The sequence below is a fragment of the Paroedura picta genome, chromosome 16, assembly GCF_049243985.1.
Source record: "Paroedura picta isolate Pp20150507F chromosome 16, Ppicta_v3.0, whole genome shotgun sequence".
NCBI classification, from domain to species: Eukaryota; Metazoa; Chordata; class Lepidosauria; order Squamata; family Gekkonidae; genus Paroedura; species Paroedura picta.
This window is the reverse complement of record NC_135384.1, coordinates 20553271-20570744: the sequence shown is the minus strand read 5'-3', so window position 1 is coordinate 20570744 and position 17474 is coordinate 20553271. Positions and strand designations below refer to the sequence as shown.

At 45.3% G+C, this 17474-nt stretch overlaps 1 protein-coding gene across 1 annotated transcript in view; it reads right to left on the bottom strand.

Moving 5' to 3' along the window:
* The window catches only part of COL1A1 (collagen type I alpha 1 chain), a 46644-nt gene extending 29549 nt beyond the window's left edge, over positions 1-17095 (bottom strand). Inside the window, exons 1-21 of the mRNA XM_077315648.1 lie at positions 16873-17095; positions 14220-14408; positions 12673-12707; positions 12531-12566; positions 11901-11993; positions 11742-11813; positions 10607-10651; positions 9251-9304; positions 8952-9005; positions 8071-8124; positions 7003-7056; positions 6362-6415; positions 6214-6258; positions 5264-5317; positions 5107-5151; positions 4705-4758; positions 3603-3701; positions 3442-3486; positions 3257-3355; positions 1008-1061; positions 798-905 (exon numbers count right to left, since the gene is read on the bottom strand). Coding sequence (XP_077171763.1) covers positions 798-905; positions 1008-1061; positions 3257-3355; positions 3442-3486; positions 3603-3701; positions 4705-4758; positions 5107-5151; positions 5264-5317; positions 6214-6258; positions 6362-6415; positions 7003-7056; positions 8071-8124; positions 8952-9005; positions 9251-9304; positions 10607-10651; positions 11742-11813; positions 11901-11993; positions 12531-12566; positions 12673-12707; positions 14220-14408; positions 16873-16954 — 1425 coding nt within the window. The 5' untranslated portion in view covers positions 16955-17095. The remainder of the gene's footprint in view (positions 1-797; positions 906-1007; positions 1062-3256; positions 3356-3441; positions 3487-3602; positions 3702-4704; positions 4759-5106; positions 5152-5263; positions 5318-6213; positions 6259-6361; positions 6416-7002; positions 7057-8070; positions 8125-8951; positions 9006-9250; positions 9305-10606; positions 10652-11741; positions 11814-11900; positions 11994-12530; positions 12567-12672; positions 12708-14219; positions 14409-16872) is intronic.
* Between the last annotated feature and the right edge of the window lie 379 nt (positions 17096-17474).

Here is a 17474-nt window from a genome sequence, read left to right as displayed (position 1 = left end):
GTTTAGACCAGCCTTTCTTAACTTTTTTATCATTGAGAAATCCCTGAAACATTCTTCAGGCTTTAAGAAACCCCAAATGAGGCACGGTCATGCAGAATATGGTTGGGAAGCACAGCTGTGGACATGCCCAACCAGGGTTCCTCCTCTTCCCACCCCCTCCAGGCCCATCCTTGGCCATTTTGGGAAGGGAGGGAATGAGTCAACATGACCATATATATGATCATATCATCTGATAAATGTTTAGCAAATGTAAAAAATATATTAAACATAAATTAACACCCACCCATTCTGGAAACCTTTCCAGGGCTGTCAAGAAACCCCAGGGTTTAGACCACTGAATGCACAAAGTACACCTTGTGCATGTTACTGGCAGTGAAATCCTGTGCAGAGTAACACCATTCTAAACCTCTTGAAGGCAGTGGAGTAACTCTGCATAGAATTGCTTGCACTTTCTCAATAGGCCTTTGCTAATAACTGACAAAGGTAACCTCACACCTACAGGTTCAGTTTCCTTTGCAGTTCAGCAGCATATTCTGCTTTTTGAAACTGCTTTCCCGCAGGGAATGACCCACTGATTGATTGATTGATTACTTGTGGCCTCCTTGCTGGCCAGCTTTGGTTTCCTTTGCCTATTGTTTTTCTAATTCCTAGCTAATCTGCTGAACAATGTACTGTGGGCATATTCAAGGGACATGGGTCCCACTCACAAACAAACCACTCTGAACAGGTGTTTCAAGCCTGTGAGACCCCAGTGCCCAGAGGGGAGGGGTGACTAGAAGAGGAAAGATGGTACATACACGTTCGCCAGCTGGTCCAGGAGCGCCAGCAGGTCCAGGTTCACCACGGGATCCTCTCTTGCCTTCTTCACCAGGGGGGCCGGGGGGGCCTTGGATACCAGCGGGGCCCTAAGAAAAGGCAAATGAAGACAATGAAGGCAATTGCGTCTGGAAGCAAAACTGAGGAAAGTTGCAGATTCAACAGGTGTGCAGTGCGAGAAGGAGACTTACAGGTTCGCCTTTGGCACCGGCATCCCCTTTGTTTCCAGGAGCACCAGGTTCACCCTAAAGACAGGAACAGAAATAAAAGGATTGCTTATTTGGTTCAATGAAAGCAACACAACAATGGATTTCTTTCCCTTCTCCTACCGAGTTCCTTCAAGAGAACAAGACTTGCAGGCACTGTTAATAACACCTTGTAGAGAGGAACAGATCTACGTACAGCCTGTAATTAGCTTTGACACCTGTCAAAAAGGGATTGACGATGGGAAACATAGCAAGGGAAGTGGATAAAATTCTTTCTAACGTGTCTTATCTGAACGGATATCCTAGCTGACATCCTCTCCGTGGAACAAGGTGTCTCGAACACCCTTTTCAGTCATTCTGGAATGGTTACCGTCAAAATGTACATTTCTATACCATTCCCATTACATAACGTTTTGATATATATCTAAAAACCTAATTTTATATTTAAAAATCTCATTGGCTGCACAAAAGAAGCTTTGAAATAGCGTCATTTCTTCCCAGCTTTTTTGGCCCCAGATAAAACTAGGTATGTCCCTGCCACTTATCTGTCTTCAATAATAATAATAAATAAACAAGGAAGGGGGGTTCACCTTTGCTAGATGCTAGGCTATGCCCTCAGCTTTCTTAGAGGGCTGTTATATGAATATCCTCACCAAGACAGTGTTTTTGTGGCTGTGGCCAGACTGGAACCAAAGAGCACATACTGTTCCGCCTATATGGATATTTGCGGCAAATTGATCGATCCAATACTTAAAAGGTTCCCAAGATGTTTGGATGCAGACTCAGCAAAGAGGTTGTTGAGCAATGAGAACACTCCATTTGCTTTGCAACACTGCCATGAAAATACAGTGTCTTGAGGTAAGACAGTCTTAAATTTTATCTTTTATCTCTAGGACCAATTTCAACTGTATTATACCTTATTGACCACACTGCTATGGTCCCTTATGATTTTATTTGTATAACATGGTCTGAACCACTGTACCAGTAAGCTTTACTCACTACTAATGTCATTTCCAAAATTTCAGACCTCAGTACTGCTTAGGAGGTTTGAGAAGTGTCTGGGTCAAAAAAGCTAGTGTTCTCATAATCAGCCAACTATTTAGAACAGGGGCTGGCAGGGGCTCCTGGGAATTGTAGTCCACGGACATCTGGTGGGCCGCAGTTTGACTACCCATGATTTAGAAGCTATGTCTCAATGAGGAAAACTGATGGGAATAAACTTGATTCATTTGACAGGTGGTGTTGGCAGAGAGTTTTATGGGTGCTATTGGACTGCCAACCCCACCGCCCATAACTGAGTTGTAGATCCAATCAAGCCTGACTTCTCCCTTAAAGCTAAAACTACTAAACAGAGGCGGACTGTACTTTGGTCACTTTACGAGAAGACACGAGTTAATGGAAAAGACAATGATGCTAGGAAAAGTTGAAGGTGGCAGGAAAGAAGGAAGGATTGATTCAGTAAAGGAAGCCATGGCCCTCAATTTGCAAGACCTGAGCAACGCTGTTAATGATAGTACATTTTGGAGGTCATTAATTCAGAGGGCTGCCATAAGTTGATGGCACTTAACATGACCCATTGGGTACACATTTGGAACACTCCAGCAACTGGGAGAACATATCGAGGGCCTAGCTCAGGAGTGGGCAAACTGTGGCTCTCCAGATGTCCATGGACTACAATTCCCACGAGCCCCTGCCAGCGAATGCTGGCAGGGGCTCGTGGGAATTGTAGTCCATGGACATCTGGAGGGTCATAGTTTGTCCACCCCTGGTCTAGCTACTGTAACTATTGAGCAAACATAGTTAGAGAATATGTAGTAGGGGAAAACACAGAGGAAAATATTGCAGTATTGCTAAAGTTGGCAAACTCCACATGGGACCTGGAGATCTCCTGAAATGACTACCGCTTTACAGGCTATAGAGATCAGTTCCCCAGAAGGAAACAGCTGCTTTGGCAGGTAGACTCCATGGGGTTATACCCCACTGAGCTCCTTTCCTTCCCAAAACCACACCATCCAGGACTCCACTCAAAAATCTCCAGGAATGTCCAAACCCAGATTTAGCAGTCATATGACTGGTGCTACGGCAGTGATAGGAATCTCTGCCGTCTCTTGTGGCCAAGGAAATCAGTGGGTTCTCGAGGGTGAGTCCACGTGCCCAGCTCTTCCTTGATTCAATGGCTTTTGAAAGTAGATGCAACTTGAAAATAAAACCAGTGACAATGAGGGGACACTTACACTGTTACCCTTGGGACCAGGAGCGCCACTGGGACCCTGAGGTCCAGCTGGGCCACGTGCACCGGGGAATCCAGGAGCGCCAGCAATACCAGGAGAACCCTAGAAGAGAGAACAAGCTGGTAAGAGGAAGGTGGGCAATGGTGGCGGCAGAGAAAGCAGGAATAATACTATGGGATGATACTTACAGTGGCTCCTTTGGCACCAGGTTGACCATCAGTACCAGGGTTGCCCTAAAACAGAAGAGGAGGAAAAGAGGAAGATTATTATTAGAGAAGAATATCTCTAGGAAAATTCTGATGAATACCAGAATGGATTAAGGGGGAGGGATGATGGTGTTAGAACTTACAGAAGGACCAGCAGCACCAGCTGGGCCAGCTGGGCCGGGTTCCCCACGAGCTCCTTGTGGGCCTTCACCACCGCGGGCACCTTGGGGACCAGTTTCACCCTAAGCAAGAGAAAGAAGAGGAAACATAAGAAGTCTTTCTCAGAGCTGATGGCAACATCTTCCTTTCCTGGCAATATTTACTTCTTCCATACCTGCTCTTAAGATTCTGTCTTCCTGTCAGGTTACTATACTACTACAATTGATCCTGTAATCTAACTGAGGCTTATCAGAGCTTCACTCCCACCCAAGTCTGGATAACTGAGGCATGCTGCTGGAGAAAGATTACTCCCTTTCATTGAAGTTTTCATTCAACTTCTTGGAAATCAACTTGTAAGGCCTGTGGCCTACTTCTTATATTACTGGAACAGACCCATTCCCATGGCAGCTGGGGAAGATGGGCTCCTCTAGGGCACAGTACCCCACTGAGCAATGAGGATGGGCCTTAGGAAACAAACATTAGCAAAGTGGCATGGTATGCTGCCATGGGCAACCAAATCACTCCTGGAATTTGAGAATGGGAGCAAGTTTAGCAGTGAATGTGTTGTCCTTGATCCATAAATGAAGACTTATCAGGGTTTCTCCATCTTGTAACTAAGCCAGCACAAGCCACAGGTTTTTAGGGGGAAATTCCTTAAAAATGGCTTCTTAACTGTGGCTTAACGGTAGCCATTCAGACAAACAAAATGTTTGTGGTCAGTTTGTTAAGAAGCACGTGATTAGGAACAGAGATATCAATATATCAGAGATGGCAACGCCAAAACCTGCTCTTAAAAAAATTAAACAGAATCCTTAGGCTGGAGAGGGAGAGGTGACAGGAGAGCCAATGCGGTGTCATGTTTAGAGTGTCAGACTACAATCTGGGAGGCCCAAGTTCCAAGCCCTACTCTGCCATGGAAGCTTGCTGGGACCTCGTCAGGATGCAAATGGAGTTGAGGAGAATAACATGACTTGCTTGGGTCCCATTGGGCATAAAGGTGGGGTGTCATTCAACCACAATGGCTCTTCTGTAGCGAATCTCCCCCAAACAGTCATTTACGGATGTTGAATTCGTCAATGTGCTCACCTTAGGGCCAACAGCGCCAGGGAAGCCAGGGGGACCAGCTGGACCAGTGGGGCCCTAAAAGAAGAGGGGACAACATATTAAGTGGTGATTATACAGTTCTCCTGACAGCCTCAGCCTAACCACCAGCTAGCGCCAGCCAACTCAGCTGTGGCCCAAGGTCTGGATGGGGCTTTGAAAATAGACAGGAAAAAGAAAAGTGGAATTGAGGCAAAACTAGGCCACCCTAAAGCCGGTTAATTATAGGAGCAGCCTTCCTTGCCGACCCACCCTATAGAACCCAGAGGCTGACAATAGCCAACATTTTGCATGACTCAGTTACTCTCTGCCCAGAAAGTGATAATTAATCATCCTTAGCATCACCCAGGCCGGTTAGGAGAAACAGAACACAACATAAATACTTACTGGGGGACCAGCAGCACCAGCAGCACCATCATTACCACGAGCACCCTGCAGGGAGGGACAACAACTTGCGTTACAACCACTTTCACACCAGATCAGGGCCAGCCCTTCAAGGATTGCAGGATATCAGGTTCCAGCAGTTTAAAGGGGAAGTACTTACAGCGGGGCCAGGAGCACCAGGGCGGCCTCTCTCACCAGGAAGACCACGTGGACCCTAAGCAGGAGAAGAGGAAACATGGTCAACTGGGAGAAGACATCTTTTTGACCTGTGGCCTATTACTATGCACCATCCTTTCATTGGCTCATCTTTCCTGTAGCATGTAGTACATTGCTCTACATCTACTAGCTTTAATGGGTTATGTTGTCAGTTAGAAGGCTTGATTTGCCAGGATCCTCATTGGGAAGGCCTAATTTGGTTCTTCATTCTGTAAGAAGTCCTTAACCTAAAGCTAATTTTTAAAGATACCCTTTCCCAGTCAAACTCTTTCTTTCTTGCTAAGTGTTAGTGTTCTTTTGTATCTGCCTGTAACAGCATCTGAAAGTTGCTAAATATCATTGCGGGGTACATCAGCCTAAGTGAAAGAGTCTTTTCCCTGTTATTTTTTCCCTGCTCGGATGCTACTAATATCCAGTTCTTCTAAGGCTCCTGTCCTTGCCCCTGGGCGAAAGAAGAAATCTTTCACAGGACTTGCAGCTCCTCCTTCATTTCAGGGTTCTGTTCCTCACAGAGAACATCATGCAAAGGACAGGTTCAGACTGAAAATGCCCTTCGTTTGCACCTGTTTCTGTGGTTAATTCAATGATCACCAGTGCTCATTGGGCAAGTCAAGAAGAAACGTAATGTCCTGGACATATTGATTCCAAAGCTGGAGCAGATTGGAATAAATTCCAACTGAATCAAAAATTAGAACCCAATTCCCGAAAAGCATCCCCCTGTTCTGCCACTTCAAGAAAATGTAGCTCTTTGGATTCAGTGTCAGAAGTGGGGCTACTCCCACCCTCCTTTTCTTCTTCTTTTTTTGCTGGTACCCAAGATATCCTTGGAAAGATGACAAGTGATGTATTCCTCAAAACAATAGACAGAAGGATGAGAGTAAAATGTATACTCACCACTTGTCCGGGGGCACCGTTCTCACCAGGGCTGCCGGGTTCACCCTAAAGGGAAACAAAACAGATGCCAACATCCAGACACGGAAAGAGGAGAAGAAGGAATTGTCTACAAACGTTTAGGAAGTCCACAGGTAATGTGGAGACTCACCTTGGGACCAGCTGGACCAGAATCACCCTTAGCACCATCAAGACCGCTGAAACCCTAAAACGAGAAGTCAAATGATTAGCGTGAGGAGGAGAACAGAACTATTAGAATTGAAACAGTAGAACCCCCACCTCCCCCAATGTGTGGGTGTGTGCCTGTACTTTTATGATTAAAAAAAAGGTTATGGACTCCATCATGCAATGCTCAATTAAAATATGAGATTAGCTCTTAAACTAATTACTTAATGGCCTTGTTAACTTGGGCCTTGACTCATTACTATGGTAATCATCCAGAAAAGGAGATTTTCTTCCACAGTTCATAAGGAAAGTCATCAGAAAAGCCCTGCTGGATCTGACAGATGGTTCTCTTAGTCCAGCATCTTATTTCACACAGTTGCCCGGGAGGCACAACAGATAGGGCACAGGACATAGAGGCCAAAGCCATAACCTTTGTGGCAGCAATGAATGCCAAGAGTTATGCAATGAAGATGTTCCTGTGGCAACCACAGGTGTGGTTACTATTCCAAGGAACTTAAAGACTCTGAAAGAAATGTATATATTGTCCTGACAATAGTTTATTCTTGGGATACTGAATTACAAGGTTCTGGAATTTAACTGGGTATTGAACAAGTGGAATGCACTTACTCTGTGACCCTTCATGCCTGGCAGGCCAGCAGTTCCGGGAAGACCACGGGCACCCTGTAGCAAAAAGATAAGTAATTATTTTACAACGACAACAAAGGAACTTTCATCTTTCTGCAGATGTGATTCATCACGTCAAGGCGTTGCATATGACTGGAGCATCTTTAATCTCTCATCAATAGCTACAACGTTGTGAAGTAATTATTTCAAAGGCTTGAGAAGTTCTAATGCATCCTCAGCTAATCCTTGCAATGGCTGGTTCTTGCAATCATGTCTTGTTTTGGAGCATCACCCTTGAAGCCTACTCAAGATCAATATTCTCTTTTTGGCTGAGATCATCTGTTTGGTGATTCTCAGAGCCTCTGTGATACAGTTGGTTTTTGATGTGAGTTCAAACTCCTGCCGTAGCCTTCAGAAAGGTGATGTCTCTTAATTTGTCCCACCACTTGCAGGATTATTTAGGATGATGATGAAGGGAGTGAGATCACGCTCTGAGTGCTTGGGAGGGGTCATATGGGTTCCTAAATAAATAAACAATCCCCTGGAGATTAAGCTATTCCTTGCCAATATTGTTCTCAAGCTTCTTCTCCTACTTCTTTCAAAATGTGGGAGGTTATGTAACTTTATCAAAATAAAGGATCCCAAACATGGGGCTTGTGGGTGTCCTGGTCCCTGCCAACACATATCATGGCACCCACCAAGTATTCATAGAAAGTGGGTGTTGCCTTGTGGGGCTTTTGCCCAGCAAGGGTTTTCATTGGCCATTGGAGATTTGATTGGCTGCACAGATTTTTTAAAATGTCGCCACCACAGCACAAGGATCTTCACTGTGCAACTGAAGGTAAGCTGTAGTGTAGCCATTTTGTGGCTGGTTCTGCCTCCTGTGGCAACCATTTTGTGTCAGGGCCCACCCTGCTGTGTCAGAATTCCAAATGTGGACACAGCTGAAGAAGGTTGGGGACCCCTGCTCTAGACAACTAATCCCACCTTCAAGATTATCTAGTTTTCTAAGGATTTCCATACTGTGCTTATAAAAGGCAGCTGCTTGACATCTAGGAAGAAAAATCTTACCTGTGGGCCGGGAGGGCCGCGTTCACCAGGACGGCCGGGTTTTCCAGCTTCACCCTTGAAGAACAGAAGGAACAAAAGTTACACGCCAGTACTGGACCAATGACTCTTATAGCTAATGTAGAAATATACACCTGTTGACTGATGAACCATGTTTGTAAGTACATTTAATACCTGCTTGGAGGTATTTAACAACTGTGCGGCCAGAGGCACAAGCCTTTCGTCATGAACCAAAGGGCTCTTGTCCTTTTACTAAAAGCCTGTGCCTTACAGTCTGCAATCATTTAATGAGATGACCCCTTTATCCAGAACCTGTCCTGAATGTGGTTTTGTTGAGGGGAGGGATTGTTTTTTATTTGATTAATTTTTGTTTATTTAAATTAGACACTTTGTAAACCCATTGGGGAGAAAAGTAGGGTAATAATTGTCCCGAATAGACAAATAATTTAAAAAATCCAAACGATTGAATTTTCCAGGCAAAAGTGACTTTAAATTTTGCAAGAGACAATTGAAAAGCATGGCAAATGACACAGGCTGTCTTGCCTAAGCTGGAAGAGAAAGGCAAAGAAGGAATACTGGACAGGATGAACATGGAGTCAGCAGCTAGTTGGCCATCCGAGGGCTCTGACTGAAAATGGCGTAGCTTAATGGAGCAAACCCCTCTGGGGCAGAGGGACTGAAAAGCATCCAGGGGCAGTGAAAACATAAGCAGCTGCTCTTTGATCACCTGGAACAGGTAACCAACCCAGTGCAAAATCACACATTGCACTCTGACCTCCACACTTGCTTTTTCTGGAGATAATTGAAGACAGGTATGTGAGTTAACTCACTCATGCCAGAGTCTGAGTTTTGAGATTTTTGCATGATTTTAAACCATTACTCACATCATCTCCGTTCTTGCCAGGGGGGCCAGCTGGACCACGGGGACCCAATGGACCCTAGAATGTTGCAAGAAGAAACACACTTGTTAGTATCAGAGGCAAGAAAGCATCTTCGCTCCTATCAGTAGCCCAGCAGATAGGCCCCCTGAATCTTCCAAAGTCAGGCCAAGAAGTCTGGCATCCGCAGACTGAAAGCTCCCTGGAGCGGCGGACAAGGAGAATTCCAAGAAGAGATCTGAAAAATGTTCCGCTTGGCCTGAGTGTGAAACCAGAATGCAAAACAGAGATCAGATGGTACTCACAGAAGCACCAGGTTCTCCGGGCTCACCAGGGGGACCTTGGAAACCTTGGGGGCCCTGGAAGAGTCAAAAAAGAGCGACATTAGCAAGCAAGCAGCTGACGGCACCCCTGTTTGTTTTGAATGCATGCAGGAGAAGCCCAGAAACTGTCCCAGTTCTGATCCTGTCTTTTGCCTTCCTCTCCCACTCATGATTGCCTTCCTCTCCCACTTTTTCTGCAGTGTTGGCCGGAATAGGCTCCCCCTGTGATTCCGAAACTTCCTTCTTGTACTTCTTGAAACACCTGGGATAACAATTGCCTGGTCTTCTATTGCAATCTGCTCCTTCCCCACATACCCCCATGTATTGAACCTCCTCCTGCACCTTGGTTTTGTCACACAACGCAGTGTGAAGTATAAGCCAGTGGCAAGGAATAAGATGAGGGTAGGCTCACCAGAGCTCGGCCCTCAATGATGGCTAATAAAAGTCATGAGCAGGGGTGGGCAAACTGGCCCTCCAGATGTCCATGGACTACAATTCCCATGAGCTCATGGGACATCTGGAGGGCCACAGTTTGCCCAACCACTGCTAATGAGAGTGTCTCTCAAGCATGCCCAGAGGGCACCCAGCAGAAACGGGATCCTCAATTAGGATCCTTGGATTAGGAAACTGCCTTGTCGCTATATAGAGTGTAAATTCCGGGTACCCATTAGTCCAAGCACCAAAATTCACACTGGTAGGTTTTCTATGACTTTGTTTTCTGGGCCTGTAGCTCAGCACACATGACTGGTCCATAGGATTAAGCTGTGGTACCAAAGTGAGCTAACTACATGGTCCTCACCCCAAAGCAAAGAGTAAAGTTGAAATTATAGTGTGCGTCCTCTGCCTTCAGCAACCTGTAGCCTCCTCTGAAATTTTACTGAGAAGGCAAAAATTCTGAATGTTGCAGGCCTCTAAAGAGAAGATTGTATGGGCAAAGAAATCCGTTACCAAGGTTCCTTCAAATTCTGTGCCAGAAACAGCTGAATTCCACAATTATATATACCACAAAAATTGAATATGTTTGCATATATTCTGCCTGCTCTGTATAATTTATTCTGATTCAGGAAAAGGAGGGAAGGGCTTTGCAAGTAATGAATTCTGCACTCTTCACCAATGGAAATCTGACTCTGTTTTCATCCCACCCTGATTCTTTCACCATCAGGGATCCATATACTTTATGGTCATATCCCTGCATATTTCCCATGCCATATGGTAAACGACTTCATGTAGCAAATTTGGTGCTTCTGCAATGCACCGACTGACTAAACCATCAAATACATACAAGGAATACTAAGATTTACTTCCTAATTATCACAAGGAAAGTGAAAAGGTACTTACAGGGCTACCAGGAGGACCAGGAAGACCACGGGGACCAGCTGGACCCTGAGAAGGCAAAAAGAAGCCATCAGATTGTCAGATTCAGTAGATCTTCTCCCATCTTTTCTAGACCCCCAATGATACCCAAGCTCTTTAGGCCTGCCTTGCTTGACTCCATCTTTTCAAAGCCCTACTTAATGATGAGTTCAAAATCTTCCTTTTCTTTCCTGTTTTCTGGATCCAACCATCCCTTTTATATCATTTTCCTCTTGATCAATCTTTGGCATTGGTTTGGGAAAACCTCTGTTTTTACAGTCACCCTGATATCCTGCGTTGAGCAGGGGGTTGGACTAGATGGCCTGTATGGCCCCTTCCAACTCTGTGATTCTGTGATATTAAGGTTTCCCATTCAGGATTGCAAATGGGCTCCCCTGAGGTAATCCAATTTCTCCAGGAGAGAAACGTACGGAAAAATTGGGATCTTTCTGTTCGACCAAAGCATACAAGACATTTTCAGAGAGCCCCCACCTACCATTCAAATAAGAATTTGTATAGGGGGGATGGGTTTCACATGCGTGAATTTCATATTCAAGCATTCCCACTGTTATCTCTATCAATTTTATATTCAAGTATTCCCACTTTGTTTCAATACTGGACACGAATCCACCCCTCCCCCATCTTTACATTGTGCTCACATATTTCCTGCAATTATTGCAATGGTCTACATTCCAGAGTTACTGTGAGGATTACTAAGGTTAATGTTTGAATGCTGGGGGAGGGGGGCTTATATGAACTTATTAGAGTCACCACAAATACTGTCCTCTTGATTAAATTTAATTATCCCCCCCCCATCCCTTTTTACTTATTGAAAGAAGGTCTTTCAGCTCTTGCTCCACTTTCTGGTGGTCAGATGCTTCTCCTACAAAAATCAGCTTGCCCTTTGATTCTCAACTCCAAGAAGATGGCTTCTATGCAAAACAATCCTCTGCCATCAACCTCACTGAGCTATCTTGTGAAACTTCAGCATCTTAAGATGTGAAGGAGGTTGACTGCTTCTCTGGCTGATCTCTGTCCAAGCCCACCCTTTTTTACCATTCCTCCTCCGTCTTCCTCAATAAATTCTCTCACGGTCACACTGAAGACCATGAAGACTTACCATTGGGCCAGGAACAGCCATGCCACCACCAGATTTTTCATCATAACCGTAGGACAGCTGAGGAGCGAAGTTCTATCAGGGGAAAAGAAAAGGGCTTGTTTTAAGTTCTCTCCTTGCATTTGGTTGAGTAAGTAAGTTAAACAGGTAAATCCAACTTACTCCGCCAAGGCCTGGGGGGCCAGGAGGGCCTGGAGGTCCAGGGAGTCCGGGTTGTCCGGGAATGCCATCTCTGCCAGGTGGGCCAGGAAGTCCCTGTAGATAAAAACCAGAAGCATTCCCATATTAGCACTTATCACAGTGTCCTCTGACCCATGGGCCTGGCAGGAAAACATCCTGATACTGGGACACAAATTGCAACAGGGGCACATCTATTCCAAATAAGGTGGACCAAGACTGCAACTTGGATGGAAAATGCTGGAATCATGTAGCCTGTGGTGAAGTATGAATGACGTTACAGCTTTGTGCCTGCCTGAGACAACAGGTGGATGTACAGTTTATGACCACCTTTTTATTGAAAATTGCAGTGAAGATTAGAGCATTTTCTACGTCCTTAAATATTGCTTTTAAAATATTTGTAGAGGAGGATAATTTCTGAAGAGGAGGATAATTTGCAAGAACTATTTTAGTAGGCTATTTTTTTTCTCATCCAGGAAGTGAAATTTCAAATAGAACCAAAGAAATGTCGAATAACTTTCTCACACCGTATTTTGCTAAAGATCCTCCCACTAGTCCTTAATTTCATTCTTTGTTTCAACGTCAATAACACAAGCTTTAGTTATGGATACCTACCCTGTCTCCTCTTGGGCCTTGATCGCCTTTAGGACCCTGCCGGGTAAGAAGAGAATTGTGATTAGACCGTCATCACCCAGAGGGGAAAAAAATGATCCATACAAAGAAATAAAAGTTAGGTTTATGGGAGAAAGTCAGTTACCTCTACACCTTCATTTCCTGGGTAAAAAGATGTATCTTAAACAAAGAACAAAAAAAGGTATATTAATATTCACAAGCTATCATTATCATCTGTAGCCACTGGAGAACCCTGAATTCCACCTGTGCTACTGGAATGTCAAATTAGATCCACAAAGAATAATCATCCCTGGGTGAACAGGCTTCTCCCCCTGTGGATTCCAAGGATTTAGAGCTCTCCATATCAACCGAATTAGAAGATGACTTGTGCTAATATGACAAATAGTTTCACATTAACCAAATTGCTCAGGGGTAGTCAAACTGCGGCCCTCCAGATGTCCATGGACTACAATTCCCAGGAGCCCCTGCCAGCGAATGCTGGCAGGGGCTCCTGGGAATTGTAGTCCATGGACATCTGGAGGGCCGCAGTTTGACTACCGCTGGCTTAGACAATCCCTTTTGAACGATTCACATTTCAAAGGAAGGATTCTACAATTCTATGAAACAGTGATAAATTGATTCCGATTCCTCCATTTTAGTGCCAGATTAAAATTAAGGAGACTACAATGGCATATCCTGGCAGAAAAAAAATGGACAGTCCTTTAAAACTCTTCTAGGGTCCCAAAACCTTGCCTTCCCCATGAGTCCCCCCGCATGCACTTGAGAAACACACACAATAATATTGACACAAATACCTATATTTGCCAATCCAAGTGGTATAGTCATAGAAAAGAGGTGAATGTTGGTCTTGGATTGTGGTGGTGATTTGTTATTGTTGCATTGGCAACGTAAACAGGGCCTCGGATCACTAGCCACATAAGAGGTGAGTTGCTGGGGGAATTGGAGGTGATGAATAGCTGACCAGATTAGAAAAGGTAGATGGGTAATAGGCGTACATCTAGAAAGATAACTGGGTGAATGTGCAGATGTTATGGCTGGGGTGGATAAAACTAGAAGGGAAAGGAAGAAAGTGTCCCTGTCTTGGGCAGCTGCTTGGGCAGGTAACTAGACATTGGATGGTTGGCTGACTAGATCAAGGTGGGTTCTCCAGCCTAGCTATCCAAGCAGCTGAGTGGAGTGGCACAATGAGGAGAATGCTGAGGTATCACGGGGTTCTGCTTACTCCTGGCCATCAGTGATGGGGGTCACTTCCTGGACCTACACTGCTGCCAGTTAGATCTGAGCTCCGCCTTCTTCTCAGCGTTCTTCTCATTGTGCCACATCGGGACCTGGCTGGTGGTGGTGCAGGAAAATGCAATTGCATGGATCAAGGCCCTGAAATTATTCAAGGTGACTTAATGAAATCGACTGGAGTAGACTAGAATGCAATAGATAAGAAGGGTGGGAGCTACATAGGTGGAAAGGAAATCCTTGGCACGGAGTGTGGAAGGATATGAAGGAATGCTTTGCATTTTGAAGCTCTGGGCTGATCCTGCGTTGAGCAGACTAGATGGCCTCTATGGCCCTGTGATTCTGTGAATCGGTGGAATAGTGGACCGATGTATAGGTAGGCTGGTAGTCAATGGGGAAATGGAGAGGAGCTGGCAGGAGATAGGTTAATGAAGTAAGTACCGGCATCAGGACAAACTGGACAGCATTCTCCAAAGGGGATCTCAGGGTTGGCACAGGGTGGATTTGAACACATCATCTCATCGCAAAGTATGTTGCCGTCGTCACACACGCATATCTTGCAGTCTCCAGGTTTCCAAACATCTTTGTTATTGTATGTTACTCCATCCTGTATGCAGGTCCCAGATGGAACTGCAGAAACGAGAAAAAGAAACAAGGCAGTCAAGCAAAGAGGCCAAGATCCAGCTGGGAGCCAACACTGGGAGCAGAGCAGAGGACATAGGGGAGATTCTCTGATGGTGGACCAACTGAAGGCAGAAATATTTCTCAAAGGATCTGGCCTTGATCACCCTTTTCCCTTTTCACTTCATAAGGAGAGGTACTTTGGTTGTTGTTGTTCTTCCAGATTGTCATCTGCTTTTCATCAAGCCAACTCTGTGACACAGGAAATGAGCCAGACCCACTATAACTCTTTCCAGTTGCTTTGGAATTTAAACAAAAACCTCTGTCCAGTTGTTACATCCAACTGGTAACCTCAGTGTTCTGGAGTTGAAGCCAAACCAAACACAAAAGAAAAGAGCGAGAAAGAAATTAACAGTCTTCTGCAAAGTTTCTGGAGGGGGAAAGAAAGGAAGGGAGAGAGAGAGAGAGAGAGAGAGAGAGAGAGAGAGAGAGAGAGAGAGAGAGAGAGAGGACTTCAGATTGAAAGAGGAACCACGGAGAGGAAGGGAATGTGTCTGTCCATGGCCCTGGCCTTGAGAAACTGTATCTGGTGCAGACAATTTAGGAAGGAAGGGAAGTCAGCAGGTGTTAAAACGAGAGAGTGTGTTCACAAGTCAAGTAGCCTTGGCCTCCCACCTAGGCTGAAATCCTATACCAGTTTGTTCAGACACCCTTGCATTTAATAGCACTGATAATATTTAGTGGAGCAGACCTAAGTGAAGAATGGTAGCAAGGAGAAGCATGCCAAAGGCAGATGTCTGAGAGATTTCAGGGATTCCTTGCTGCCACCACTGTAAATGCTTTAGAATAGGAATGTAAGTTTTGCATCTAAGAATTATGTTCTCCAGGTATAGGACTTACTTCTCATTTTAAAAAAAAGAATTATCAATATACAATAGAAGTAAGTTTTTCCATTAAGCCATCAGGCATCTGTTTTATATATTGCAAGGGGGAGGCAGAGCCTTCTATTACTGGAGGGGAAATGATTAAAGAATAATTAATCTGATCTTGCAACTTGGAATGACTCCCTTTTGGAATCGTTGTAGGAAAGCAGCAGGCCCACCACTAGATGGCAGCAAAACTCAGAAAGAATTCAACCATTGGAGACAAAATGTCACCTCACAAAAAAATTCGGCTGTAGGTACAAGGGACTTTTTCTATCCCCTGCCCCCCCCCAAAGGGGGGATGTTGCTTTTCAGTTGCTGACCCCAGAATAGATTCTTTCTGATCAGTACTGACCCATTTCGAGGCCACTCCTCACATCCCCTTCCCTCCCGGCCTTCCCACCAATGTGATGGGGCAAGGTTGATTCCATCCATGGCCACTAGAGGTCTCCTGTGGATTGGTGGAGAAAGCCCCCCTCTGGATCTTGAACATCCAACTGGCTTTGTCTGTGGAGTGATGTCTAGACTTTTGTGCTTTATTGGTTGCTAAAACATTTTTCCTTATGACTCATCTTGAAGCTCCCCCCCCCCCTTAATAATTGCCTGATGATTTTTGCAGACTTCTTCTACAAGGCAGGGGAAATGGGCTTGTCTCACTACTATTCTCCTCCTCCTCCTCCTCCTCCTCTCCACAACTACTGCTTTCCAAGAATACATAAGAAGAAGAGTTGTTTTTATACCCTGCTTTCACTGCCCAAAGGAGTCTCAGAGTGGCTGACAATAGCTTCCCCTTTCTCTCCCCGCAACAGACACCTTGTGAGGTAGGTGAGGCTGAAGGAGCTTCTGCCAGGACTGCTCAGTCCGATTAAAAGCTGCCGCTCTTAACCACGGGCTTGCCCAGTGACTTTCCCATCTCCTGTGGCTTCTCCTGTTTCCTGCTCCCTTCCAATCGCCACCCCCTCTCTTGTTTTCTGAACTTGGCAAAGGATTGCAGACGTTCTAATTGATCCAACTTGTTGCTTTGCCTCAAGGGACATGTTTAGAAAAGAGGAGGGAGGGAGGGAGAAACACACCCAAGGCTATGTGCAGCTGGTTAAGCTCAGTTTTGTTTCTCCATGGAGCACTTGCAAAGAACAAGGAGGAAAAAATGCTTGCATTTCCCCCCCCCCCACCTCTGCTGTCTCCTTTCTCCTGCCTTCATGCCAACCCCAAAAGTTTCAGAAAGGTCACAAACATCTGGTGACCTGTCTCCTTGAACAGGATTCTCGGGAATGCATCTTAAGAAGGAGCTCTCTTGATCCATCCTGATTTCTACATATCCTGAGACAGGGAGAATACCATTACGGGGACAACTGTACCAGAATACCATCACAGTGATAAGTCCCCCCCCCCTCCCCACCTCTGCAGAAATGGGCTGAAGGTCACTTGACAAGTTGAGGAAAAGCAGGTTCTGTCCTTGACAGGAAGAGGCAGGCAGGCAACCCACTACAATAAACACTGTCATTCAGCACATGCATAGCGGCCGAAGCTGCATCAGCTGTGGTACTTACTGTCTTCTTCGCCTTGACCTTTGGTGAGTAGAACAGTTGCTGCTATCAGAAGCAGTAACCGGGAATCCACAAAGCTGAACATGTCTAAATATTAGACATGAAGACTCTTTGTATCCTTGGTTCTGCTTTAGCGTCCAGTCATACAGGGAGGGTCTGATTTATGTAGTTCCACTCCAGACCCCAGCAGAAACTTCCTACTGACTCTGTCAAGTTCTTAAGTTCCCTTTTTATACGGTCCACTGTCCCAGAGGTGGATCCCTTCTTTGCTGGCTTCAGAGGGTTGCAGGGGGGGGATCATGGGCCAGCCCCTCAGCCAATCACAGCAGCACAGCCTGCCCCAAGACACGCACACACACGCACACACACACACCCCTCCCTTCCCCTCCCCCCCAGAAATGTGGAGAATCAAAGCCAACCCCCTTTCTAACCAATCACAAAAGAATGGACCCTGTTCATCTTCCTTCTCCAAACCAGTGGATCCTCTGAGTTGGCAGTACAGTGTGCATAAAGAGGGAGGGATGTAATGGGGAAGGGAGGAAGGGAAAGAAAAGGGGAAAGAAAGTGATTTTTGTAAAAGAAACAGAATAGCAGGGAAGTTGGAA